The 26,677-nt window shown below is 49.7% G+C and overlaps 1 protein-coding gene and 1 non-coding gene across 2 annotated transcripts; one reads left to right on the forward strand and one right to left on the reverse strand.

The window, feature by feature from the left end:
• The first annotated feature begins 3,727 nt into the window (after positions 1-3,727).
• MORN3 (MORN repeat containing 3) lies at positions 3,728-25,077 on the forward strand. Its single transcript, XM_003932163.3, has 6 exons — positions 3,728-3,872; positions 17,939-18,096; positions 21,336-21,495; positions 23,555-23,739; positions 24,006-24,089; positions 24,844-25,077. The coding sequence occupies exons 1-5, from the start codon at positions 3,728-3,730 to the stop codon at positions 24,081-24,083; spliced, it is 726 nt and encodes a 241-aa protein (XP_003932212.3). The 3' UTR covers positions 24,084-24,089; positions 24,844-25,077.
• LOC120365107 (U6 spliceosomal RNA) lies at positions 8,939-9,045 on the reverse strand. The gene has a single exon (XR_005580126.1). It is a non-coding gene; the product is annotated as a U6 spliceosomal RNA (small nuclear RNA).
• Positions 25,078-26,677: the final 1,600 nt, after the last annotated feature.

Below are 26,677 nucleotides of genomic sequence, written 5' to 3' on the forward strand. Positions count from 1 at the left end.
AGAACAACCTGGGCAGACTTTCATTTCCTGTCAACAGCTCACGTGTTAAGACCACAGCCTCCTCTGGAGTAGAACCTATGTTACCTAAAGTGTGGGATGGAGGGTGATTTTAGGTTACACCGATGAGGTGTGAAGTAACACCCAATGACATCATAAGAAAGTTATTAGAGTCTGGGTTCTCTTACAATTCTGAGCAAGCCACGGAGTCAGTTTGGTGATCACGTGGCCTTAACACCTCTTTTAATATTTGCTAATCTCTATTTTTTTTTTTTTTAGTAGAGACGGGGTTTCACTATGTTGGCCAGGATGGTCTCCGTCTCATGACCTTGTGATCCACCCGCCTTGGCCTCCCAAAGTGCTGGGATTACAGGCATGAGCCACCTCACCTGGCCGCTAATCTCTATTTTTAACAGAGACCTTGGAGCCCAGCCAACTCTAAACCATAGCATCTAGCTAAGAGTTAATTTGTTTCTTCCAATGTTTTTATTTTTACATTTATCATTGCCTTAGGGTACCTGCTCTTGGTTTTCTGTTTATAATAACGATATGTAGGCTGGGTGTGGTGGCTCACACCTGTAATCCCAGCACTTTGGGAGGCTGAGAAGGGTGGATGATGAGGTCAGGAGATTGAGACCATCCTGGCTAACATGGTGAAACCCTGTCTCTACAAAAAATACAAAAAAATAGCCAGGTGTGGTGGCACGTGCCTGTAATCCCAGCTACTCAGGAGGCTGAGGCAGGAGAATTGCCTGAACCCAGGAGGTAGAGGTTGCGGTGAGCCGAGATCGCACCATTGCACTCCAGCCTGGGTAACAAGAGCGAAACTCCGTCTCAAAAAAAAAAAAAAAAAAAAGAGAGAGAGAGAACAAATGTAAAACCCAGACAGAGTTTTATTCTGTTGCCTACGCTGGAGTGCAATGGCATGATGTTGGTTCACTGCAACCTCCGACTCCTGGGTTGAAGCAATTCTCAAGCAGCTGGGATTACAGACATGTGTCACCACGCCCAGCTAATTTTTGTATTTTTAGTTGAGGCAGGGTTTCAGCATGTTGGCCAGGCTGATCTCCAACTCCTGACCTCAGGTGATCCCATCTCAAGCTCCCAAAGTACTGGGATTACAGGCGTGAGGCATCACGATCGGCCTCTTCTTTTTCTTTTGAGATGCGTTCTTGCTCTGTCGCCCAGGCTGGAGTGCAGGGGTGCGATCTCGACTCACTGCAGCCTCTTCCTCCTGAGGTCAAGCGATTCTCCTGTCTCAGCCTCCCGAGTAGCTGGGACTGCGGGTGTGGGCCACCACACCTGGCTAATTTTTGTATTTTTAGTACATGAGTTTTCACCGTGTTGGCCAGGCTGGTCTTCAACTCCTGACCTCAGGTGATCTACCTGCCTCAGCCTTCCAGATTGCTGGGATTACAGGCATGTGTCTGGCCCTCCTTTTTTCAACATATGAGTTGATTTTTTAAAGTGAGTTAGCTTTTTTTTTTTTTTTTTTTTTTTTTTGAGACGGAGTTTCACTCTTGTTACCCAGACTGGAGTGCAATGGCGCGATCTCGGCTCACCGCAACCTCTGCCTCCTGGGTTCAAGCAATTCTCCTGCCTCAGCCTCCTGAGTAGCTGGGATTACAGGCAAGCGCCACCATGCCCAGCTACTTTTTTGTGTTTTTTTTTTTTTAGTAGAGACGGGCTTTCACCATGTTGACCAGGATGGTCTCGATCTCTTGACCTCGTGATCCACCCGCCTCGGCCTCCCAAAGTGCTGGGATTACAGGCGTGAGCCACCGCGCCCAGCAGCTTATTTGTATATTACTTTTTTCTTGAGAGAAGTTCTTGCTCTGTCATCCGGGCCAGTGCAGTGGCATGATCTCGGCTTACTGCAACCTCTGCCAAGTCAGTTAATTTACACGTAGAGATTAATAATAGTACAGGTGATAGTTAGAAACGGAAGGGGAAAAAATCCCAAAGGTATTGAATTTAGGACATGAGATTGCTTCCCCACTCTCAGCTTTGGCTCTGCCTGTTTTCTTCACCTGGAATGATTTTTTCCCTACTCCTAGGTGTGATTGTCAAAATATGCAATCCATATTTTGGGTTCATTTTTTTTTTTTTTTTTTGAGACGGAGTTTCGCTCTTGTTACCCAGGCTGGAGTGCAATGGCGCGATCTCGGCTCACCGCAACCTCCGCCTCCTGGGTTCAAGCAATTCTCCTGCCTCAGCCTCCTGAGTAGCTGGGATTACAGGCACGTGCCACCATGCCCAGCTATTTTTTTTTTTTTTTTTTGTATCTTTAGTAGAGACGGGGTTTCACCATGTTGACCACGATGGTCTCGATCTCTTGACCTCGTGATCCACCCGCCTCGGCCTCCCAAAGTGCTGGCATTACAGGCTTGAGCCACCGCGCCCGGCTTGGGTTCATATTTTGGACTCATATTTGGCTCACTGGCTCATGCCTGTAATACCAGCACTTGGAGATGCTGAGGTGGGTGGATCATTTGAGGTCAGGAGTTCGAGACCAGCCTGACCAACATGGTGAAACCCCGTCTCTACTAAAAATACAAAAATTAGCTGGGCATGGTGGTGGGCACTTGTAATCCCAGCTACTCAGGAGGCTGAGGCACGAGAATCGCTTCAACACAGGAGGCAGAGGTTGCAGTGAGCCGAGATGGTGCCCTGTACTCTAACCTGGGAGACGAAGTGAGATTCTGTCTCAAAAAATAATTAAGGGCCAGGCGCGGTGGCTCAAGCCTGTAATCCCAGCACTTTGGGAGGCCGAGGCGGGTGGATCACAAGGTCAATAGATCGAGACCGTCCTGGTCAACAAGATGAAACCCCGTCTCTACTAAAAATACAAAAAATTAGCTGGGCATGGTGGTGCGTGCCTGTAGTCCCAGCTACTCAGAAGGCTGAGGCAGGAGAATTGCCTGAACCCAGGAGGTGGAGGTTGCGGTGAGCCGAGATCGCGCCATTGCACTCTAGCCTGGGTAACAAGAGCGAAACTCCGTCTCAAAAAATAAATAAATAAATAAATAAATAAATAATAATAATAATAATTAAGTAAGACCAGGCATGGTTGTTCAGGCCTGCAATCCAGCACTTTGGAAGGCCAAGGCAGGCAGATCACAAGGTTAGCAGTTCAAGACCAGCCTGGCCAACATGGTAAAACCCCATCTCTATTAAAAATACAAAAATTAACCAGGCATGGTGGCAGGCGCCTGTAATCCCAGCTACTTGGGAGGCTGAGGCAGGAGAATCACTTGAACCCAGGAGGCGGAGGTTGCGGTGAGCCAAGATTGTGCCACTGCACTCCAGCCTGGGCAACGAGAGCAAAACTCCATCTCAAAATAAATAAATTAATTAAATAAGAAAAAACATAAATAAATATTTAGAAGACACACAAAATATATATATTATGCGTGTAACCCCCTCCCCATCCCAGCAGGCACATCCCTGATGCCATCACAAACCCTCCTGCTCTACTGGTCTCCCTGGATTCCTAAGCGATTGTGCCATCAGACCCCCTGGGAGGGGGCCCCACGAGAGGCAAGGGAGGGTCTAGCCAAAGGTCAGTCCAGCACTCAAGGACCCCACCAAGGGCTGGTCACCTGCCCGGGGACTCAGAACACACATGAGTCGCCCCACTTGAGCTCAGGATCCTGGCAATACACGGGCACGCTGAGCCCCGGATGTCCCTAATCTCTCTCCAGCACGCTCCAGCCTTCAAGCAGCCACCATGCCAGTCTCTAAGTGCCTGAAAAGGTCGGAGCCCCTGTGGAAGGGGTGGGACCGGAAGGCCCAGAAGAATGGCTTGCGGCACCAGGTGTACGCTGTGAACGGTGACTACTATGCGGGCGAGTGGAAGGACAACTTGAAACACGGTGAGCGGGCACTCTGGGGACGCGCGGCCAGAGTGGCTCGGAGCCATGGTGGGCCACAGGGCCAGGAAGGCAGCGTGCATGGCTCACTGGGAACATGAGATGTGTCCTCAAGGCTCCCCAGGTTGAGCGCTGGCCCGGGACAGCTGGGGTCTCTGACCCAAACTCACCGCTGACTTCAACGGGGTGAGGGTCTCAGGACCAGCAGTGGACAGAGGGTCTTGAGAAATTGGCCTGGCCCGGGTTCCTGCCTTCTGAGACTTGGGTTAAGCACCGGGCTGGCTGGCAACAAGAAAAGCCAGCCCCCTCAAAACCAGCTTGCAGCAGGGTTCTGGGCTTCACATTCAGCTGTGATGTTCCCCGGAGGGCTGAATGCCAGGCGCAGGGAGGACCCCCTACTCCAGCCCCCCAGGAGGCACAGGGAGGACCCGCTACTCCAGCCCCCCCAGGAGGCACAGGGAGGACCCCCTACTCCAGCCCCCCAGGAGGCACAGGGAGGACCCCCTACTCCAACCCCCCAGGAGGCACAGGGAGGACCCCCTACTCCGGCCCCCCAGGAGGAGCTAGGGCTCCAGTTCTGACCAGCAGTGGGCAAAGGGGTCCTGCTGATACAAACTACATCCTGTTTGGGAAAAGAAAGAAAAAGAGCTTTTGTTTTAAAATGCGGTGTTGCTGCTGTCTCCAGTCTTGCAATTCCAGACTCTGTATTCTTTTTTTTTTTTTTTTTGGCGGGGGAGGGTTGGGACAGGGTCTTGCTCTGCCTCAAAAAAAACCCAGGCTGGAGTGCAGCAGTGCTTTCAGAGCTCAGTGCAGCCTCAAGTTCCTGGGCTCAAGCAATCCTCCTGTCTCAGCCTTCTGAATTGCTGGGATTGGAAGTAGGAGTCACTGTGCTTGGCTAGATTCTGTGCTCTTAACCACTCTGCTCTCCTGCCTTGCTGGGTTAAGTGATTTGGAGTCCAATAAATCTGGGTTAGGATCCCAGTTCCAGGCCAAGTACAGTGGCTCACACCTGTAATCCCAGCACTTTGGAAGGCCAAGGTGGGCGGATCACTTGAGGTCAGGAGTTCGAGACCACCTTGGCCAATATGATGAAATCCCATCTCTACTAAAAAAATACAAAAAGCCGGGCGCGGTGGCTCAAGCCTGTAATCCCAACACTTTGGGAGGCTGAGGCAGGTGGATCACGAGGTCGAGATCGAGACCATCCTGGTCAACATGGTGAAACCCCGTCTCTACTAAAAATACAAAAAATTAGCTGGGCATGGTGGCACGTGCCTGTAATCCCAGCTACTCAGGAGGCTGAGACAGGAGAATTGCCTGAGCCCAGGAGGCGGAGGATGCGGTGAGCCGAGATCGCGCCACTGCACTCCAGCCTGCGTAACAAGAGCGAAACTCTGTCTCAAAAAAAAAAAAACAAAAAAAACACAAAAATTAGCCAAGCATGGTGGCACGCACCTATAGTCCCAGCTACTTGGTAGGTTAGGCAGGAGAATCACTTGAACCCAGGAGGTGGAGGTTGCAGTGAGCTGAGATCGCGCCACTGCAGTTCAGCCTGGTGACAGAGCAAGACTCCATCTCAAAAAAAAAAAAAAGATTCCTGAGTGTATTCTTAGTTCTTGTGGGTGCATGTGTTGTGGACACAGCCCTGGGCACTGAAGAATCCAGCTGTACTGCAGAGCAGTTGTGAGGCTTCAGGTAAATCATTTCCTATTCACTGGGTCTCGGCCTCCCCATCTGTGACAGGCCAGTGGGCATCCATCTGTGTAAGTCCTGCTGCCCCTCAGACCTTAGATGTGTAGACCCAAAGCTGATGGGCTAGGGGCTGCAGAAAGCAGATCCATCAGAGAACTGAGGTCCCCTCTCTTCAAGACACACACCTTTGACCAAGCTGAAGTGAGTTGCTGTGGTATGAGCTGATTGGAAGCAGTCAAGACAGTTGTCAAACAAAGTGAGGACAGGGTGGCCTGGTGGGTCCCTGTGCCTCTCATTCATTCACTCCGCAAACACTTACTGAGCTCCCAGTGCATTCCAGGCCCTGAGTAGGGCATCCAGCATAATCCCAGCCCTCAGGGAGCTTTCAGTGCTGCAGAGAACCTGCCCAGGAAAGTGACATGCACATTTTACAGATGAGGCATCGGGCGCTGAGAGAGGAAGTAACTTACTCAACATCCAGGGACTACAGGTAGTGGCATCTGGATGTGAAGGGGACCAGAGAGGAGACATGAAGGGGCCAGGGGAACACAGACAGTAGGAGAGGTGAAGTTCCAGCTGGGCGGGGCAGGCGGAGGATGAGTTCACCAAGCAGGGGGCGTGCCTACTAGGCAGCGAGCCAGAATGGGGGATGTTCTGGAGGACTGAGAGGGTGCCGGGCGTGGTAATGCATACCTGTAGTTCCAGCTACTTGGGAGGCTAAGGTGGGAGGACTGCTGGAGGCTAGGAGTTCAAGACTAGCCTGGGCAACATATCGAGACCCCATCTCTATAAAATAGAATCCTTTATTTTTTTTTTTGACTCAGAGGTTTGCTCTTGTCGCCCAGGCTAGAATGCAATGGCACGATTTTGGCTCACTACATACAACCTTCACCTCCTAGATCAAGCCTGATTCTCCTGCCTTAGCCTCCTGAGTAGCTGGGATGACAGGTATGTGCCACCACACCCAGCTAATTTTTGTATTTTTAGTAGAGACAGGGTTTTACCATGTTCCCAGGCTGATCTCGAACTCCTGACCTCAGGTGATCTGCCTCAGACTCCCAAAGTGCTGGGATTACAGGTGTGAGCAACCATGTCTGGCCTTACAAAATAGAATACTTAAGGAATTAGCTAGGCATGGTGGTATGCTCCTGCAGTCCCAGCTACTCAGGAGGCTGAGGAAGGAGGATCACTTGAACCCAGGAGTTAGAGAGGCTGCAGTGAGCCATGATTGTGCCACTACACTTCTGACCTTGTGATCCACCTGCCTTGGCCTCCCAAAGTGCTGGGATAACAGGCATGAGCCACCATGCCTGGGCAATACCTGTTCTTATAAAGCATGTTTAGCAGGGCTAGACAGACAGCAAATGATAAATATAATAAGTAAATAATATAGTATGTTAGAAGTGGTAGGTATACATGTATGAAAACAGGAAAATAGAATCGGGTGATCTGAGTCTGCAGAATTAAATGGTGGTCTCCACTTAGTGAACAGGCAAATTCTCAGTCAAGATTTGGAGGAGAGGGAGTGGCTGAGTGGATGTTCGCAGGGACTAGCATTCCAGGTGGCAGGACCAGCCAGAGCAGAGAACATACCTAGGGTGTTCAAGGAACAGCCAGGAGGATAGTGTGGCTGGACAGAGTGAGGAAGAGCAGGAGGTCAGAGAGGTTGTGGGCTGGCCGGGCACCGTGGCTCACGCCTATAATCCCAACCACTTTGAGAGGCCGAGGCGGGCAGATCACTTGAGGTCAGCAGTTCAACACCAGCCTGGCCAACATGGTAAAACCCCACCTCTACTAAAAATATAAAAATTGGCCGGGAGTGGTGGCTCATGCCTGTAATCCAAGCACTTTGGAGGCCAAGGCAGCCAGATCACCTGAGGTCGGGAGTTCAAGACCAGCCTGATCAACATGGTGAAACCCCATCTTAACAAACAAAAACAAAAACAAAAACTAGCTGGGTCAAGTGGCGAATGCCTGTAATTCCAGCTACTAGGGAGGCTGAGGCATGAGAATCACTTAAATCTGGGAGGCAGAGGTTACAGTGAGCCAAGATCATGCCACTGCCCTTCAGTTTGGGTGACAGAGCAAAACTACGACTAAAAAAAAAAAAGTCTGGCTGCAGTGGCTCTTGCCCATAATCCTAGCACTTTGGGAGACTGAGATAGATAGATCGCCTGAGGTCAGGAGTTCAAGACCAGTCTGGCCAACATGGTGAAACCCCATCTCTACTAAAAATATAAAAATTAGTCGGGCATGGTGGCAGGCGCCTGTAATCCTAGCTTGGGAGGCTGAGACAGGAGAGCTGTTTGAAGCTGCAAGGCGGAGACTGCAGTGAGCCGGACTGCACCATTGCATTCCAGCCTAGGCAAGAAGAGTGAAACTCTGTCTCAAAAAAAAAAAAAAAAAAAAAAAAAAAAAAAAGAGAGAGAGAGAGGGAGAGGGCATGGGCTAAGGAAGGGAAGTCAGATTATGTAGGACCCTGTCAGCCATAGTAAGAACTTTGGATTTGACTCTGAGACAAGGGAGGGTCTGGAGCAGAGGAATGTAACTCATGCTGGCTATTTTGTTGTGGATGAGACGGGAGCAGGAAGACCCCTCAGAGACCCTTGCAGACAGCCAGGTGAGGGACGACAGAGCTTCAGCAAATCAGGAGAATGAAGCAGCCCACACAAGCAAATTACTAGAAGGGCAGGGCTGGAGCCATCCTCAGGGGAGGCTTACGACAACTTGCCTAACTTATTTCTGCCTCTCCCTGGCTGGCCTTTTTTCTCTCCTGCAAGTACGCCTCTGCATGAGACACATGGCTGCCAGCAACATAGGCACAGGGTGGGGTGGTCCTCTTCACTTCATGATCTAGTTTTGTTTTTCTTCTTTTTCATTTTTTTTTTTTCTATAAACTCATTTACTACTTTAAAGTTTTTAACTGTTTAGCAGTTACGGGAAATTTTTTTTTTTTTTTTTTTTTTTTTTTTTTTTTTTTTGAGACGGAGTTTCGCTCTTGTTACCCAGGCTGGAGTGCAATGGCGCGATCTCGGCTCACCGCAACCTCCGCCTCCTGGGTTCAGGCAATTCTCCTGCCTCAGCCTCCAGAGTAGCTGGGATTACAGGCACGCACCACCATGCCCAGCTATTTTTTTTTTTTTGTATTTTTAGTAGAGACGGGGTTTCACCATGTTGACCAGGATGGTCTCGATCTCTTGACCTTGTGATCCACCCGCCTCGGCCTCCCAAAGTGCTGGGATTACAGGCTTGAGCCACCGCGCCCGGCCTGGGAAATTTTTTAATCAAAAAGAAAAGTATTTACATTTCAAATACAAAAGAAAATTAAAGATTATTCTTGACTGATCTCTAAAATCTAACCACTTAGGTGCTCATGAAAAAATATAGAACACTTCACGAATTTGCGTGTCATCCTTGCGCAGGGGCCATGCTAATCTTCTCTGTATCGTTCCAATTTTAGTATATGTGCTGCCGAAGCGAGCACTTTTTTTTTTTTTTCATTTTTTTGAGACTGAGTCTCGCTCTGTCGCCCAAGCTGGAGTACAGTGGTGCGATCTCAGCTCACTGCAACCTCTGCCTTCCAGATTCAAGTGATTTTCGTGCCTCAGCCTCCCAAGTAGCTGGGATTACAGGCGCTCGCCACCACGCCTGGGTAATTTTTGTAATTTTTGGTAGAGACAGGGTTTCACCATGTTGGCCGGGCTGGTTTCAAACTCCTGACCTCAAGTGATCTGCCCACCTCGGCCTTCCAAAGTTCTGGGATGACAAGCGTGAGCCACCGTCCCCAGCCTTTTCCACTTACTTTCCTACTTCCTAAGCTTTGATTTGCCTCACTGTCTCCTGCGCAGACCGTTAGCAATTCCATCCCTGTATTAAATTTTCTCCAAAATACCTGGGATTTCTTTATTTTTATTTTCTTTTTCTTTATTCTTTCTTTTCTTTTTTTTTTTTTTAATTTGAGACAATGTCTCGCTCTGTCACCCAGACTGGAGTGCAGGGGCGTGATCTCAGTTCACTGCAACCTCCGGGTTCAAGCGATTCTCCTGCCTCAGCCTTCCGAGTAGCTGGGATTACAGGTGGGCACCACCACGCCCAGCTAATTTTTGTTTTTTTGTTTTGTTTTGTTTTGAGACAGAGTTTCACACTGTTGCCTATGCTGCAGTGCAGTGTCCTGATCTCTGCTCACTACAATCTTCGCCTCCTGGATTCAAGCATTTCTCCTGCCTCAGCCTTCCGAGTAGCTGGGACTACAGGCATGCACCACCATGCCCAGCTAATTTTTTTTTTTTGTATTTTTAGTAGAGATGGGGTTTCATTATGTTGGCCAGAATGGTCTTGATCTCCTGACCATGTGATCCACCCACCTCGGCCTCCCAAAGTGTTGGGATTACAGGCATGAGCCACCATACCCAGCCAATTTTTGTATTTTTAGTAGAGACGGCATTTCACCATGTCGGTCAGGCTGGTCTCAAACTCCTGACCTCATGATACGCCCACCTCAGCCTCCCAAAGTGCTGGGATTATAGACGTGAGCCACCGCCTCCGGACCTTTTTTTTTTTTTTTTTGAGACGGAGTTCCACTCTTGTCCCCCAGGCTGGAGTGCAGTGGCGCGACCTCAGCTCACTGCAACCTCCAGCTCCCGGGTTGAAGCAATCCTCCTGCCTCAGCCTCCAGAGTAGCTGGGACTACATGCGCATGCCACCATGCCCAGCTAATTTTTGTATTTTTAGTAGAGATGGGGTTTCACCATGTTGGTCAAGATGTTCTCACTCTCCTGATCTTGTGATCCATCTGCCTCGGCCTCCCAAAGTGCTGGAATTATAGACGTGAGCCACCTCACCTGGCCTGAGATACCTAGGATTTCAAACTGTCCTAGGGTGTCAGTGTCCTGATGACTAGTCACAGCACTGCAGGAGATGGTACAGTATGGTTTCTGTTGAGTCATCTGGACCCTCTTCCCTCAACTGATTCAGTTCCCCAACAGCAAAAGAAGATGCGAGATCTTAATATCAGGTCTCAGGACTCCTGTAGTAGGTACTCCAATACTGTTAGGCTGGGGAGTTTTCCCAGCACAGTCCATATACTGTGTGCATCAACCCCTAACTTGACTGCTGGATGCCAACTGGTCTCACCCTTCACCTTCTTCTAATCACAGGTCCCCCCAACCCCCCGCTACCTTGGTCACAGAGATGAGCACATAACCCAACTGGGCAAATCAAAAAATTGAAATGAGATTTTTCAAAGTGGACTAGCAGAGAAAAAGCACCTTTCCCTTCTGATTCCCAACCTGCTGATTCCCATGTATCTCCTGCATTTGCCTGCAGTAGGAGAGACTGGAAGCCACTCACGGAAGGCATAGTCATGAGCACCCATTAATATCTTTTTTTTTTTTTTTTTTTTTTTTTTGAGATGGAGTCTCACTCTGTTGCTCAGGCTGGAGTGCAGTGGCATGTTGTCGGCTTACTGCAAACTCTGCCTCCCAGGTTCAAACAATTCTCCTGCCTCCCAAGTAGCTGTGATTACAGGCACCTGCCATCACGCCGGCTAATTTTTGTATTTTCAGTAGAGACGGGGTTTTGCCATGTTGGCCAGCCTGGTTTCGAACTCCTGACCTTAAGTGATTCGCCCACCTTGGCCTCCCAAAGTGCAGGGATTACAAGCGTGACCCACCACGCCTGGCAGCAACCGTCATTTTCTATCCGCCTTGTCTTTCCTCATGCAGTTCCCTATACCTGGACTGCCCTTCCTCGCCCCAAGGTCACCCCTCCAGGAAGTCTCTGAGTCCCCAGATTAGACCAAGTGCCCTTCTTCTTATATTGAAATCTCAGTGCCTACTTTCGTATATTGAAATTGAACTATGTGGTTATTCATCAGACCTGTTTCATTTGCAAGAGGCAGAAACAACTCAGGAGGGCTTCAGCCATGCAAGTTCAGCCACGGTGGGATTCCGGGGCTTAATGTCACTAGAACTTGGCGTCTCCCCTATCTCTCCATTTTGCTTTCCTCTGCGTTGAGATCGTTCTTAGGTCAACTTCCTTCCTCTGCAGGCCTAGGTGGGTGTGGCGGCCCAGATGGACTTACACAGAGTCTCATTGGACCAACTTGGGTCAGGTGGCCTGCACTGACCAATCACAACAGCGTGGGGGGGGGTAGAATACACTGATTGGCTAGGCCTGCCAGGGGGCGGAGTCAGGTCACCCAAACCTTAGGGATTGTAGAGTGGAAGAGGGTTGTCCCCAGAGGAAATAACATCAGGAGGAAGTGAGGGGTAGGACAAGTGCAAACAACCCAATAGTCCCTACCTACAATGTGAATGGGCCCCACCAGAGAATGGGGTCCTCGAGGGCAAAAATAATAACAAAGGCTCCCAAGATCTGAGGGACAGAAAATGAATAAATAAATAAATAACAACCAAGGCTCACATTGACGTATTTCCTATTTGTAGTGTCTAAGTGCAGTGCACATATCCTTGACTCTAGCGATCAGAAACAACCCCATGAGATACTGTTTTTCTTTCTTTTTTTGTTTTTCATTTCTTTTCTTTCTTTCTTTCTTTTTTTTTTTTTGAGACAGAGTCTTTCTCTGTCGCCAGGGTGGAGTCCAGTGGTGCAATCTCGGCTCTCTGCAACCTCTGCCTCCCGGGTTCAAGCGATTCTCCTGCCTCAGCCTCCCGAGTAGCTGGGATTACAGGCTCGCACCACCACGCTCAGCTGATTTTTGTATTTTTAGTAGAGACGGGGATTTCACCATGTTGGCCAGGATGGTCTCGATCTCTTGACTTTGTGATCCATCCGCCTAAGCCTCCCAAAGTGCTGGGAAATCAGGCGTGAGCCACCGTGACTAGCCAGGTTTTCTTTTAAGGGAAAATTAGAATGGCCCCATAATTACTCACAAATTGAATCTTTTCTCCCTCAGCTTTATTGCGGTATGATTGACAAAGAAAAATTGTATATATTTAAGATGTGTAGCAAGATGTTTTCTTAAAAGTCTACATTCCAAGGCCGGGCGCAGTGGCTCAAGCCTGTAATCCCAGCACTTTGGGAGGCCGAGGCGGGTGGATCACGAGGTCAAGAGATCGAGACCATCCTGGTCAACATGGTGAAACCCCGTCTCTACTAAAAATACAAAACATTAGCTGGGGATGGTGGTGCGTGCCTGTAGTCCCAGCTACTCAGGAGGCTGAGGCAGGAGAATTGCTTGAACCCAGGAGACGGAGATTGCGGTGAGCCGAGATCGTGCCATTGCACTCCAGCCTGGGTAACAAGAGTGAAAATCCGTCTCAAAAAAGAAAAAAAAGTCTACATTCCAAAATTAGTACAAAGTAATTAACATATCCATCTCCTCACATTATTACAATTTTGTGCGTGTGTGGTGAGAACAGTTAAGATCTACTCTCTTAGCAAATTTTAAGTACAATATCCAATACACCAACACAGTATTAATATAGTCACCGTGTTGTTGTTCACCAGTTCTCCAGATCTTTGTTTGTTAGTTTGTTTGTTTTGAGACATATTCTTGCTCTGTCGCCCAGGCTAGAGTGCAGTACCACAGTCTCACTCACTGCAACCTCTGCCTCCAAAGTCCAAGCAATTCTCCTACCTCAGCCTCCTGAATAGCTGGGATTACAGATGTGTGCCACCACACCAGGCTAATTTTTGTATATTTAGTAGAGACTGGGCTTAGCCGTGTTGGCCCGGCTAGTCTGAAACTTCTGGCCTCAAGTGATTCGCCCACCTCGGCCTCCCAAATTGCTGGGATTACAGGAGTGAGCCACCGTGCCCAGCCTCAGGTCTCCAAACCTTGTACATCTATATAACAAAACATTTGCACCCTTTGACAGAACATCATCACAGTTTCCCCTCCCCACCAGCCCCTGGTAACCACTATTTTACTCTGTTACTATGAGTTTGACTTTTTAAAATTCCACATATAAGTAAGATCATGCAGTATTTCTCTTTCTGTGCTTGGCTTATTTCTCTTGGCATAATGTCCTCCAGATTCATCCATGTTGTCACAAATGGCACGTTTTCTTTCTTTCCTTTTATTATTTTATGTATTTATTTTATTTTTTGAGACTGAGTCTTGTTCTGTTGCCCAGGCTGGCAATCTCGGCTCACTGCAAACTGCACCTCCCGGGTTCCAGTGGTTCTCCTGCCTCAGCCCCCAAAGTAGCTGGGATACAGGTGCGTGCCACCATACCCAGCTAATTTTTGTATTTTTAGTAGAGACGGGGTTTCACCATGTTAGCCAGGCTGATCTCAAACTCCTGACCTCAGGCAATCTGCCTGCCCTGGCCTCCCAAAGTGCTGGGGTTATAGGCGTGAGCCACCACTCCTGGCCCTTTTCAAAATGTTTAATTTAATTTTATTTATTTATTTATTTATTTATTTATTTATTTATTTATTTATTCTGAGACTGAGTCTCACCCTGTTGCCCAGGCTAGAGTGCAATGGCACGATCTCAGCTCACTGCAACCTCCGCCTCCTGGGTTCAAGCGATTCTCTTCCCTCAGCCTCCCAAGTAGCTGGGATTACAGGTACGTTCCACCATGCCCAGCTACTTTTTTGTATTTTTAGTAGAGATGGACTTTCACCATGTTGGCTGGGCTGGTCTCGAATTCCTGACCTTGTGATCTGCCTACCTCACTCAGTCTTCAGAAGTGCTGGGATTACAAGCATGAGCCACCACACCCAGCCTTTAATTTTGTTTTTATTTATTTATTCTTTTTGAGATGGAGTCTCAGTCTGTTGGCCAGGCTGGAGTGCAGTGCTGTGATCTCAGCTGCCAGTTTCTAGTGATTCTCCTGCCTCAGTCTCCTAAGTAGCTGGGATTACAGGCACATGCCACCATGTGTGAATAATTTTTGTATTTTTGTAGAGACATGGTTTTGCCATGTTGGCAAGCCTGGTCTCGAATTCCTGACCTCAGGCGATCCAACTGCCTCAGCCTCCCAAAGTGCTGGGATTACAGGCATAAGCCACCATGCCGGCCTAAATTTTTTATACATCCAGGGTCTCTTTGTGTTCTTAGGCTGGTCTTAAACTTGTGGCCTCAAGTGATCCTCCTGCTTTGATCTCCTAAGTTATGGGATTCTGGCCAGGCGTGGTGGCTCACACTTGTAATCCCAGCACTTTGGGAGGCTGAGGCAGGCAGATCATGAGATCAGGAATTCGAGACTAGCCTGGCCAACACCGTGAAACCTCGTCTCTACTAAAAATACAAAAAATTACCTGGTGTGGTAGCATGCGCCTATAATCCCAGCTACTCAGGAGGCTGAGGCAGGAGAATCATGTGAACCTGGGAGGCAGAAGTTGTAGTGAGCTGAGATCACACCACTGCACTCCAGCCTGGGCCACAGAGCTAGACTCTATGTCAAAAAAAAAAAGTTCTGGGATTTCAGGAGTCAGCCACCTTGCCTGGCCCTCTTTTTTTTTTTTTTTTTTTTTTTTTTGAGACGGAGTTTCACTCTTGTTACCCAGGCTGGAGCGCAATGGCGCGATCTCGGCTCACCGCAACCTCCGCCTCCTGGGTTCAGGCAATTCTCCTGCCTCAGCCTCCTGAGTAGCTGGGATTACAGGCACGTGCCACCATGCCCAGCTAATTTTTTTGTATTTTTAGTAGAGATGGGGTTTCACCATGTTGACCAGGATTGTCTCGATCTCTTGACCTCGTGATCCACCTGCCTCGGCCTCCCAAAGTGCTGGGATTACAGGCTTGAGCCACTGCACCCAGCTGGCCCTCTTCTTTTTTTAAAGACTGAACAATATTTTATTATGTAATATGTATCACATTTTCTTTACCCATTTATTTGTTGACAAGCACTTAGGTTGTCCCATAAAATATTCTTTTTTTTTTTTTTTGAGACTGAGTCTCGCCCTGTGGCCCAGGCTGGAGTGCAGTGGCGAAATATCAGCTCACTGCAACCTCCACCTCCTGGGTTCAAGGGATTCTCCTGCCTCAGCCTCCAGAGCAGCTGGGATTACAGGAGCACGACACCACACCAAGCTAATTTTTGTATTTTTAGTAGAGACAGGGTTTCTCCATGTTGGTCAGGCTGGTCTCTAACTCCTAACTTCAGGTGATCTGCCCACCTTGGCCTACCGAAGTGCTGGGATTACAGGCGTGAGCCACTGCACCCGGCCCCTATAAGATCTTACGTACTCCCATTTTACGGATGGGGAATCTGAGACTCAGAGAGACCCAAATAATTAAGTCACTTGGTCAAGGTCACAAAGCTCAGCGGGATAATGTTGAATTTGTTCCTGGGTTACCAAGGACCAAGATGTTAATTGGACCATACAGGTACTCCACAAATATTTTATTCACCCCTACGTTAAAGATGTATTAAGCCGGGTGCAGTGGTGTGTGCATGTAGTTCCAGCTCCTCGAGAAACTCAGAAGGGAGAATCTTTTGAGCTCAAGAGTTCAAGACCGGCTGGGCAAAGTGGTTCATGCCTGTAATCCCAGCACTTTGGGAGGCAAAGGTGGGCAGATCACTTGAGGTCAGAAATTCGAGACCAGTCTGGCCAACATGGTGAAACCCCATCTCTACTAAAAATACCCAAAAAAAAATAGCCAGGCATAGTGGCATGTGCTGTAATCCCAGCTACTCAGGAGGCTGAGGCAGGGGAAGGGCTTGAACCAGGGGAGTGGAGGTTGCAGTGAGCTGAGATCCCACCACTGGTGGTAGCCTGGGTGACAGAGTGAGACTCTGTCTCAAAAAAAAAAAAAAAAAAGTTTCCAAGACAAGCCTGGGCAACATAGCAAGACCCCATCTCTAAAAAAATAAATAAATAAATAAAAAGAGGCCGGTCGCTGTGGCTCACACCTATAATCCCAACACTTTGGTAGACCGAGGTGGGTGGATCACAAGGTCAAGAGATCAAGACCATCCTGGCTAACATGGTGAAACCCCATCTCTACTAAAAATACAAAAATTAGCTGGGCGTGGTGGCATGTGCCTGTGGTCCCAGCTACTCGGGAGGCTGAGGCGGAATAATTGCTTAAACCCAGGAGGCGGAGATTGCAGTGAGCCAAGATTTCACCACTGCCCTCCAGTCTGGCAACAGAGCAAGACTCCGTCTCAACAAGAAAAATAAAAGAAAGGCCAGGTATGGTGCCTCATGCCTATAATCCCAACACTTTGGGAGGCCTAGGCAGGAGGACTGCTTGAGCCCAGGAGTTTGAGACCAACCTGGGCAGCATAGAAAGACTCCATCTCTACAGAACTTTTTTTTTTTTTTTTTGAGACAGAGTTTCACTCTTGTTACCCAGGCTGGAGTGCAATGGTGCGATCTCTGTTCACCACAACCTCCGCCTCCTGGGTTCAGGCAATTCTCCTGCCTCAGCCTCCTGAGTAGCTGGGATTACAGGCACGTGCCACCATGCCCAGCTAATTTTTTGTATTTTTAGTAGAGACGGGGTTTCACCATGTTGACCAGGATGGTCTCGATCTCTTGACCTCGTGATTCACCCGCCTCGGCCTCCCAAAGTGCTGGGATTACAGGTTTGAGCCACCACGCCCGGCTCTACAGAACTTTTTAAATAAAATTAGCCAGGTGTAGTGGCATGCACCTGTGGTCTCAGCTACTCAGGAGGCTGCGGTGGAAGGATCATTTAATGGTGGAAGGCTGGGTGGTTGAGGCTACAGTGAGCTGTGCACTTCAGCAGAGGCGACACAGCCAGATCCTGCCTTAAAAAAAAAAGAAAAGAAAAAGAAAGCAAAAAGCGAATTACCGGGTATTAATCACCTACAACATGCCAGGCAGGATTTCAGCGCAGTGAATGAAACAGACCAAAGTCTGTGCCTTCCCGCAGCTCACATTCTCCTGGAAGAGACACACGTGAGACACTAAGCAACAAATAAGAATTACTCTGGCTGGGAGAGGTGGCTCCCGCCTGTAATCCCAGCACTGTGGGAGGCCAAGGCAGGCATGTCACTTGAGGTCAGGAGTTTGAGACCAGCCTGGCCAACATGGAACCCCATCTCTACTAAAAATACAGAATTGTTTGTATTGGCACATGTTGGCACATGCCTGTAGTCCTAGCTACTCTGGAGGCTGAAGCAGGAGAATCTCTTGATCCCTGGAGGCAAAGGTTGCAGTGAGCTGAGATTGTGCCACTGCACTCCAGCCTGGGCAACAGAGACGCCGCCTCAAAAAAAAAAAAAAAAAATAAGAAAAAGAAAAAGAAAAAAAAAAAAAAAAGAAACAGAACCTTCCTGGTCTTCTGCTGGGTACTGGGTGTCTAGGATGATGCACAGAGCCTGTCCCAGCTCTCAAGATTTGTCCAGTCGGGGGCCCCTGAGGCCCAGACAGGCACAGCACCCCCACCCCAGGCGGCCATGATGCAGCGTTGCCCATCTGTGTGCCACCAGGAAAAGGAACAAAGGTCTGGAAGAAGAACGGAGCCATCTATGAAGGGGACTGGAAGTTTGGGAAGCGAGACGGCTATGGCACCCTGAGCCTTCCTGATCAACAGACAGGAAAGTACAGGAGAGTCTACTCAGGCTGGTGGAAAGGTGATAAGAAATCGGTAAGCAGGACTGCCAGCCAGGCTGTGTGTGTGTGTGTGTGTGTGTGTGTGTGTGTGCGCAGGGGGAGCTGAGAGGCCTGGGAGAAAAAGGAGGGGAGGTCTACCAGGAGGAGGACAAGGTTGTGGTTCGTGTAGGAGAAGGAAGGGGTGGGGGAATTGAAAAGTTTCTCAGAACAAAACCCAGGAAACAGGAAGCAAGAGAAGGCCAGGGAGGAGCCCAAGAAACGCTGTGGTTGCACGGAGCCAGCCAGGCTTGTGGGGACGAAGTCGACTCCACCCTCTTCCCCCTGGTTTCCTGGCTTTCTTTTCCCCGGGCATCTCTTTCTGAGAATCCCCCTTTTGCTGGGCCCGAATAAAAGAGGAGGCAGGCCGGGCGCGGTGGCTCAAGCCTGTAATCCCAGCACTTTGGGAGCCCGAGGCGGGTGGATCACGAGGTCAAGAGATCGAGACCATCCTGGTCAACACGATGACACCCCGTCTCTACTAAAAATACAAAAAATTAGCTGGGCATGATGGCTCGTGCCTGTAATCCCAGCTACTCAGGGGGCTGAGGCAGGAGAATTGCCTGAACCCAGGAGGCGGAGGTTGCGGTGAGCGGAGACCGCGCCATTGCACTCCAGCCTGGGTAACAAGAGCGAAACTCCGTCTCAAAAAAAAAAAAAAAAAAAAAAAAGAGGAGGTAGGAAAAGTGGAAGCAAGAGGGCAGAGGATAAGAGAGTTGGGTCCCAGGGGGGAGAAGTCAGCCAGAGGCGCGTGCTCAGTCCAGAAACACCCAAGTTGGGAACAGGGTCCCTCTACCTACTTCCACAGGTGTGGGTGAATCCTGGCCATCGGCCCCGGGAACACTAATAATAAACAGTATTGCAACTGAGCAACTACTTTTGTGAGCGTGAAACACACGGGTAATACTTCAGTTAACTCTCACAGCAACAGCTCATCATCATATCATCATCACACTCACACCCATTTTACTGATAAGCAAACAAGCCTGGAGAGATGAGGTATCCTGTAACCACCCAAGGGGTTCACCCTGCCCACTGCCTAGACAGAGCCCTAGACAGAGCCGATTCATCAAGACAGGGGAATTGCAATAAGGAAAGAGTAATTGACACAGAGGTGGCTGTGTGAGAGACCTGAGTTGTACTATTACTCAAATCAGTCTCCCCGAACATTCTGGCAGCAGCGTTTTTAAGGATCACTTGGTGGGTGGGGGGAAGACAGTGAGCCAGGAGTGCTGATTGGTTAAAGATGAAATCATAGGGAGTCAAAGCTGTCTTCTTGCCCTGAGTCAGTTCCTGGGTGGGGGCCACAAGATCACCTAAGTCACTTTATTGATCTGGGTGGAGCCAGCTGATCCATCCAGTGTACAGTCTGCAAACTATCTCCAGCACTGATCTTAGGAGCAGTTTGGGGAAGGTCAGAATCTTGTAGCCTACAGCTGCATGACTCCTAAACCAAAATTTCTAATCTTGTAGCTAATGTTAATCCTACAAAGGCGATCTAGTCCCCAGGCAAGAAGGAAGTCTTTGGGAAAAGGCTGTTACTGTCTTTGTTTAAACTTTAAGTTTCTCCCAAAGTTAGTTTAGCTTAACCTCAAGAATGAACAAGGATAGCTTGGAAATCAGAACCAAGATGGAGTCGGTTAAGTTAGGTCTCTTTCGCTGTCTCAGTCATAATTTTGCAAAGGCGGTTTCAGTCTTTCCTGGAGTCACACAGCTAGCAAGTAGCCAGGGTTTCATGTTCTCTGCTCCCAAATTTATTGGCTAGTAGGAAGAGAAAGTCCCAAGTAACCAGTTTCCATAGAATATGGTGTTAGGAGAGTTGTTTTCACAGGGTGCCCACAGAAGAGTCATTAAGCCCAGCCTAGGAAATTCAGGGCAGAATGCTAGACACAGTGGCTCATGCCTATAATCCCAGTTCTTTGGGAGGCTGAGGCGGTTGGATCACTTGAGGTCAGGAGTTTGAGACTGGCCTGGCCAACATGGTGAAATCCCCATCTCTACTAAATAAAAATACAACAACAAAAAACTTAGCTGGGCACAGTAGTGCACACCTGTATTTCCAGCTTGGGAGACAGAGGCATAAGAATTGCTTGAACGTGGGAGGCAGAGGTTGTAGTGAGTTGAGATCATGCCGCTGCACGCCAGCCTGGGCAACAGAGCAAGACTCCATCTCGAAATAAATAATATTATGTAATAATAATAATTAGCTGGACGTGGTGGTGCACACCTGTAGTCCCAACTTCTCAGAAGGCTGAGGCAGGAGGATTGTTTGATCTCAGGAGGCTGAAGCTGCAGTGAGCTATGGTGGTGCCACCACTCCAGCCTGGACAACAGAGCAAGACTTGTCTCAAAAAGAGGGAATTCAGGCTGGGCACAGTGATTCACACCTGTGATCCCAGCACTTCGGGAGGTCAAGGTAAGAAGATCACCTGAGGTCAGGAGTTTAAGACCAGCCTGGCCCACATGGTGAAACCCCGTCTCTACTAAGAATACAAAAATTAGCCAGGCATGGTGGTGGGCACCTGTAATCCCCCTTACTCAGGAGGCTGAGGCAGGAGAATGCTTGAACCTGGGCAGAGGAGGCTGCAGTGAGCCGAGAGAGCACCACTGCACTCCAACTTGGGTGACAGAGTGAGACTCTGTCTCAAAAAACAAAAGAGGGAATTCAGGGCAGGCTTCCTGTAGGAGGTGACACTAAAAGATGTTAGGAATTAGCTAGGAACAAAAAATGGGGAGGAGGATGGAAGGCAAAAAATAGCAAAGGAGGCCTGGCGCGGTGGCTCAAGCCTGTAATCCCAGCACTTTGGGAGGCCGAGGCGGGTGGATCACAAGGTCGAGAGATTGAGACCATCCTGGTCAACATGGTGAAACCCCGTCTCTACTAAAAATACAAAAAATTAGCTGGGCATGGTGGCGCGTGCCTGTAATCCCAGCTACTCGGGAGGCTGAGGCAGGAGAATTGCCTGAACCCAGGAGGCGGAGGTTGCGGTGAGCCGAGATCGCGCCATTGCACTCCAGCCTGGGTAACAAGAGCGAAACTCCGTCTCAAAAAAAAAAAAAAAAAAAAAAAAAAAAAAGGCGTGACCCTCCTCTGAGACAGGACCCTCTGCTTGGACATAGGGCTGAGGAAGAAGAAGGAAGAAGCTGGGCTGTGGGGCTCTGGGGTGCCTGGGAAGATGATGGGCTTTTCTCGGGTGGGGGACGGCGCCCTGAGCAGGAGCATCTTCGTGCTTTCAGGGTTATGGGATCCAGTTTTTCGGACCCAAGGAGTATTACGAGGGTGAGTGGTGTGGCAGCCAGCGCAGCGGGTGGGGCCGCATGTACTACAGCAACGGCGACATCTACGAGGGACAGTGGGAGAACGACAAGCCACACGGGGAGGGCATGCTGCGCCTAAGTGAGTGCCCCGCCCTCTCAGGGCCCGCCCACCGGCCACGCTCCTGGCAGCGAGCTGGTCACGCCCACCTGGTCCCACAGGGACAGGCCACACCCTGCAAAGCCCTTGCATCAGTTGGGACACGAGAGGAAACGGACCCTATCCCTCCCCTCAGAGAGCTTGCACTTTACTAGGGGAGCCTAACAATAAATACATAACTAAGAATTTCTTGGGATCCTCATAATCATAGCCAACACTTACATGCACTGGGCTCATTTAATCCTCACCACAGTCCCATAAAATAGGTGCTTTTAGGCCGGGCGTGGTGGCTCATGCCTGTAATCCCAGCACTTCGGGAGGCCGAGGCAGGCAGATACCTGAGGTGGGGAGTTCGAGACCAGCCTGACCAACATGGGGAAACCCCATCTCTACTGAAAAAAGTATAAAATTAGATGGCTGTGGTGGCACACGCCTGTAACCCCAGCTACTCAGGGGACTGAGGCAGGAGAATCACTTGAATCCGGGAGGCAGAGGTTGTGGTGAGCCAAGATCGTGCCATTATACTCCAGCCTGGGTTATAAGAGCGAAACTTCATCTCAAAAAAAAAAAATAATAATAATCATAAAGAAATAAAAAAGATAGGTGCTCTTCTGAGAAACGGAGCTGCAGTCACTCGCTCCAGGTCACACCGTCTGGGCTGTGGGTAAATGTCCTAACATTTCTCCTTAGGAAACAGGAAGGCATACAAAAAATTAGCTGGGCATGGTGGCACATGCCTGTAATTCCAGCTACTCAGGAGGCTGAGGCAGGAGAATTGCCTGAACCCAGGAGGCGGAGGTTGCGGTGAGCCGAGATCGCGCCATTGCACTCCAGCCTGGGTAACAAGAGCGAAACTCCGTCTCAAAAAAAAAAAAAAAAAAAAAAAAATGGAAAAAAAAATGGAAACAGGAAGGCCTGTTGGGAAATGATGATGGAATTTGGGCCAGGGCCTGTTCAACTTGACTTACGGTCAGGGGATGCCTCCCTCAAGAGGGTGCGTTGGGTTTTTGTTTTTGTTTTTGAGACCAGGTCTCTCTCTGTCACCCAGGCTGGAGTGCAGTGGCGCGATCTCAGCTCACTGCAACCTCTGACTCCCGGCTTCCAGCAATTCTCCTGTCTCAGCCTCCCGAGTAGATGGGATTAGAGGCGTGCACCACCATGCCCATCTATTTTTTATTTTTATTTTATTTTTTTTTTTAGTAGAGACAAGATTTCATTCACCATGTTGGTCAGGCTGATCTCAAACTCCTGACCTCAAGTGATCCACCTGCCTCGGACTCCCAAAGTGCTGGGATTACAGGCGTGAGCCACCATACCTGGTCCAGAGGGTGTATTTGAATATTTGAAAGGAGACTCAAAGGAGGAGAAGTAGCTGGATTTTTTTTTTTTTTTTTTTTTTTTTGAGATGGAGTTTCGCTCTTGTTACCCAGGCTGGAGTGCAATGGCGCGATCTCGGCTCACCGCTATCTCCGCCTCCTGGGTTCAGCCAATTCTCCTGCCTCAGCCTCCTGAGTAGCTGGGATTACAGGCACGCGCCACCATGCCCAGCTAATTTTTTGTATTTTTAGTAGAGACGGGGTTTCATCATGTTGACCAGGATGGTCTCAATCTCTTGACCTTGTGATCCACTCGCTTCGGCTTCCCAAAGTGCTGGGATTACAGGATTGAGCCACCGCACCTGGCTAGATTTTTTTTCTTTTTTTTTTTTTTTGAGGCAGGTCTCACTCTGTCACCCTGGCTGAAGTATAGTGGGGCAATCTCAGCTCACTGCAGCCTCAATTTCCTGAGCTCAAACCATCCTCCCACCTCAGCCTCCTGAGTAGCTGGGACTATAGGTGCACAGCTAATTTTTTAAAAATTGTTTCTGCAGAGATGGGGTCTCACGATGTTACTCAGGCTGGTATTGATCTGCTGGGTTTATAAGGCTCCCATCTTGGCCTCCCAATGGGTTGGGGTTGCATTGAGCTCTGTCAGAGCGACCCCCTGGGGGTCTAGCCTAGTTTGGTGTACCCTGAATCACACCTCCCTGTCCTTTCCCCAGAGAACGGGAACCGCTACGAGGGCTGCTGGGAGAGGGGCATGAAGAACGGACCGGGGCGCTTCTTCCATCTGGACCATGGACAGCTGTTTGAAGGCTTCTGGGTGGACAATATGGCCAAGTGCGGCACGATGATCGACTTTGGCCGTGACGAGGCCCCTGAGCCCACTCGGTTCCCCATTCCTGAGGTGGGCAGCCCTCCCCAGGGCCCTGTGGCCACACCCAGACAGAGACAGAGGCCAGCACCCTGAGCCATGCCCAGTCCAGACCTGCCAGGCCCAGCCCAGCCCAGACAGGGAACAGACAAGGTTTTGTTTTCAGTCAGGACATCCCTGGCAAGGGAAGTGGCTCCTGATGATGCTGGCAGCACCCCACGAGGCAGGCAGCGCCAGTCAAGGCTGGCAGCCTGGGTCCTCCATGCTCTCCAAAGCAACCCCTCGCTGTTTCCCTCCAGGTCAAAATCTTAGACCCTGATGGTGTGCTGGCAGAAGCCTTGGCCATGTTCAGGAAGACAGAGGAAGAAGGAGATTGATGCCGGGTGAGGGGTGGGCACACCTGCCATGCACTTCCGTGGCTGAGGGTGCTCCAGGGCCCGGATCAATGAACACATCTCCTGGGGTCTCCAGAGGGCTCGGGGTGGGGATGTGGGGGAGGAAGACCAGAGAGGGCAGTCTTTTGGCCTTCTATGTTCCAGGTGTGGTTGTTGGCTCTTCCTCTTCAAAACCGCTTTCGGCCAGGTGTGGCTCACGCCTGTAATCCCAACACTTTGGGAGGCCAAGGCAGGTGGATCACTTGAGGTCAGGAATTCGAGACCATCCTGGCCAACATGGTGAAACCCCGTCTCTACTGGTGGCAGGCGCCTGTAATCCCAGCTGCTTGGGAAGCTGAGGCAGGAGAATTGCTTGAACCGGGGAGGCAGAGATTGCAGTGAGCCGAGATCGTGCCATTGCACTCTAGCCTGGGCGAAAGAGTGAGAGTCCATCTCAAAAAAAAAAAAAAAAAAACCCAAAACTGATTTCACTGAAGACCAATGCATTCCAGCCCCACCCAGAACCTTCTGTTTGTACCCTGGGCCGCTTCCCTGGGCTGGGCACGGGTTGAAAGGAGGTGGTCTGCTGGCTTCTGAATGCCCTTGAGTAAGGCAGTTGGCCTCGGGCTTCCATTTCACATCTGTCCAGTGGGGCCTTGTCCAGTCCAAGCCCCTCCTGAGCACGATGTGAGGGTTTGAGGAGAGGGCATTGGTACAGTGACTTTCAGATGGCAGCTCCACCATCCCCCTCTCTCCCCTGCAGAGAACGCCAATGCTTCAGGAGAAATGCAAGTCCGTGTCACCCAGTCGCTCAGTGCAACTCTGGCTGGAGGAGTCGCAGTGGCTCCGCACGAACCTGGAACCATCAGGGGGCCCCTCGCTCCCTCCGGCACTGGGTGGCTTCTTGCCAATAGGAAGGCCGGTGCTTCTCCCCCAGGCTGGCCTTGGGACCCTCTTGCGGCCTTCGTTTTCTGATCTCATCCTGCAGTGCATAAGAATAAAGAACCAGGTGGTGTAAGCCTGGGCCTGTGGTGTGAGGATGGGGCATGCAAGGGGGCATGGGAGGGGTTTCAGGTGGGAAAAGACCTCCCCTGGCTGGGCTGCCTGGGCTTAGCTTGGGGAGGAGAAAGGGCAGGTCTTAGGCCAGGTGCAGTGGCTCATTCGTGCAATCCCAGCACTTTGGGAGGCCAAGGCAGGAGGATCACTTGAGGCCGAGAATTCAAGACCAGCCTAGGCAACATAGCAAGATCCTGAATCTACAAAAAAAAAAAAAAATTTTTTTTTTGTGATGGAATCTCGCTCCGTCATCAGGCTGGAGCGTAGTGGCATGATCTTGGCTCACAATAACATCTGCCTCCCGGGTTCAAGCGATTCTCCTGCCTCAGTCTCCCGAATAGCTAAGACTACAGGTGAATGCCACCACATCCAGCTAATTTTTGTATTTTTAGTAAAGACAGGGTTTCACCATGTTGGCCAGGATGGTCTTGATCTCTTTTTTTTTTTTTTTTTTTTTTGAGACGGAGTTTCGCTCTTGTTGCCCAGGCTGGAGTGCAATGGCACGATCTCGGCTCACCGCAACCTCCGCCTCCTGGGTTCAGGCAATTCTCCTGCCTCAGCCTCCTGAGTAGCTGGGATTACAGGCACACGCCACCATGCCCAGCTAATTTTTAGTATTTTTAGTAGAGACGGGGTTTCACCATGTTGACCAGGATGGTCTCGATCTCTTGACCTGGTGATCCCCCCGCCTCGGCCTCCCAAAGTGCTGGGATTACAGGCTTGCGGCTTGATCTCTTGACCTTATGATCCGCCTGCCTCCGCCTCCCAAATGGTGGGATTACAGGCATAAGCCACTGCACCTGGCAAACAAAATTTTTAAAAATATAAAAGAAAGGAAAAGAAAGGGCTGGGTGTGGTGGCTCATGCTTGTAATCCCAGCCCTGTGGAAGGCTGAGGCGAGCAGATCACAAGGTCAACAGATCGAGACCATCCTGTCCAACATGGTGAAACCCCATCTCTACTAAAAATACAAAAATTAGCTGGGCGTGGTGGCACATGCCACCAGCTACTTGGGAGGCTGAGGCAGGAGGATCACTTGAACCGGGTAGGCGGAGGTTGCTGTGAGCTGAGATCTTGTCACGGCACTCCAGCCTGGTGATAGAGCGATGAGACTCCGTCTAAAGAAGAAAAAAAGAAAAGAAAAAGCAAAAGAAATTGCAGGTTCCCTGTGAGATAACCCAAAGAGAACACCTGCATCCTGCCACCAAGATTTGAGATTAAAATTTCCTGACCACTTCTCAACCTAACACAGGTCTCCCAACCTTGAAATCCCATGGAAACTTTACAAAGCTATGGAAACCAAGGTCCCATGCCCAGAGATTCACATCTAATTTATCTGCAGTGAGGCCTGAGCTTTCAGAAAGTTCCCTAAGGGATTTTTTTTTTTTTTTTTTTTTTTTTTGAGACCAAGTCTGACTCTGTCGCCCAGGCTGGAGTGCAGTCGCTCAATCGTGGCTCACTGTAACCTTCACCTCCCAGGTTCAAGTGATTCTCCTGCCTCAGTCTCCTGAGTAGCTGGGATTACAGGTGTGCGCCAGCAC

This window comes from Saimiri boliviensis, chromosome 7, assembly GCF_048565385.1.
Source record: "Saimiri boliviensis isolate mSaiBol1 chromosome 7, mSaiBol1.pri, whole genome shotgun sequence".
NCBI classification, from domain to species: domain Eukaryota; kingdom Metazoa; phylum Chordata; class Mammalia; order Primates; family Cebidae; genus Saimiri; species Saimiri boliviensis.

Excerpts from the sequence above, each read along its gene's own strand:
- MORN3 (XM_003932163.3), top strand. The coding sequence starts at position 3,728 with ATGCCAGTCTCTAAGTGCCTGAAAAGGTCGGAGCCCCTGTGGAAGGGG. Across the intron at positions 18,097-21,335 it reads GGAAAGGTGATAAGAAATCG|GGTTATGGGATCCAGTTTTT; the intron begins GTAAGCAGGACT and ends TCGTGCTTTCAG. Across the intron at positions 23,740-24,005 it reads CTCGGTTCCCCATTCCTGAG|GTCAAAATCTTAGACCCTGA; the intron begins GTGGGCAGCCCT and ends GTTTCCCTCCAG.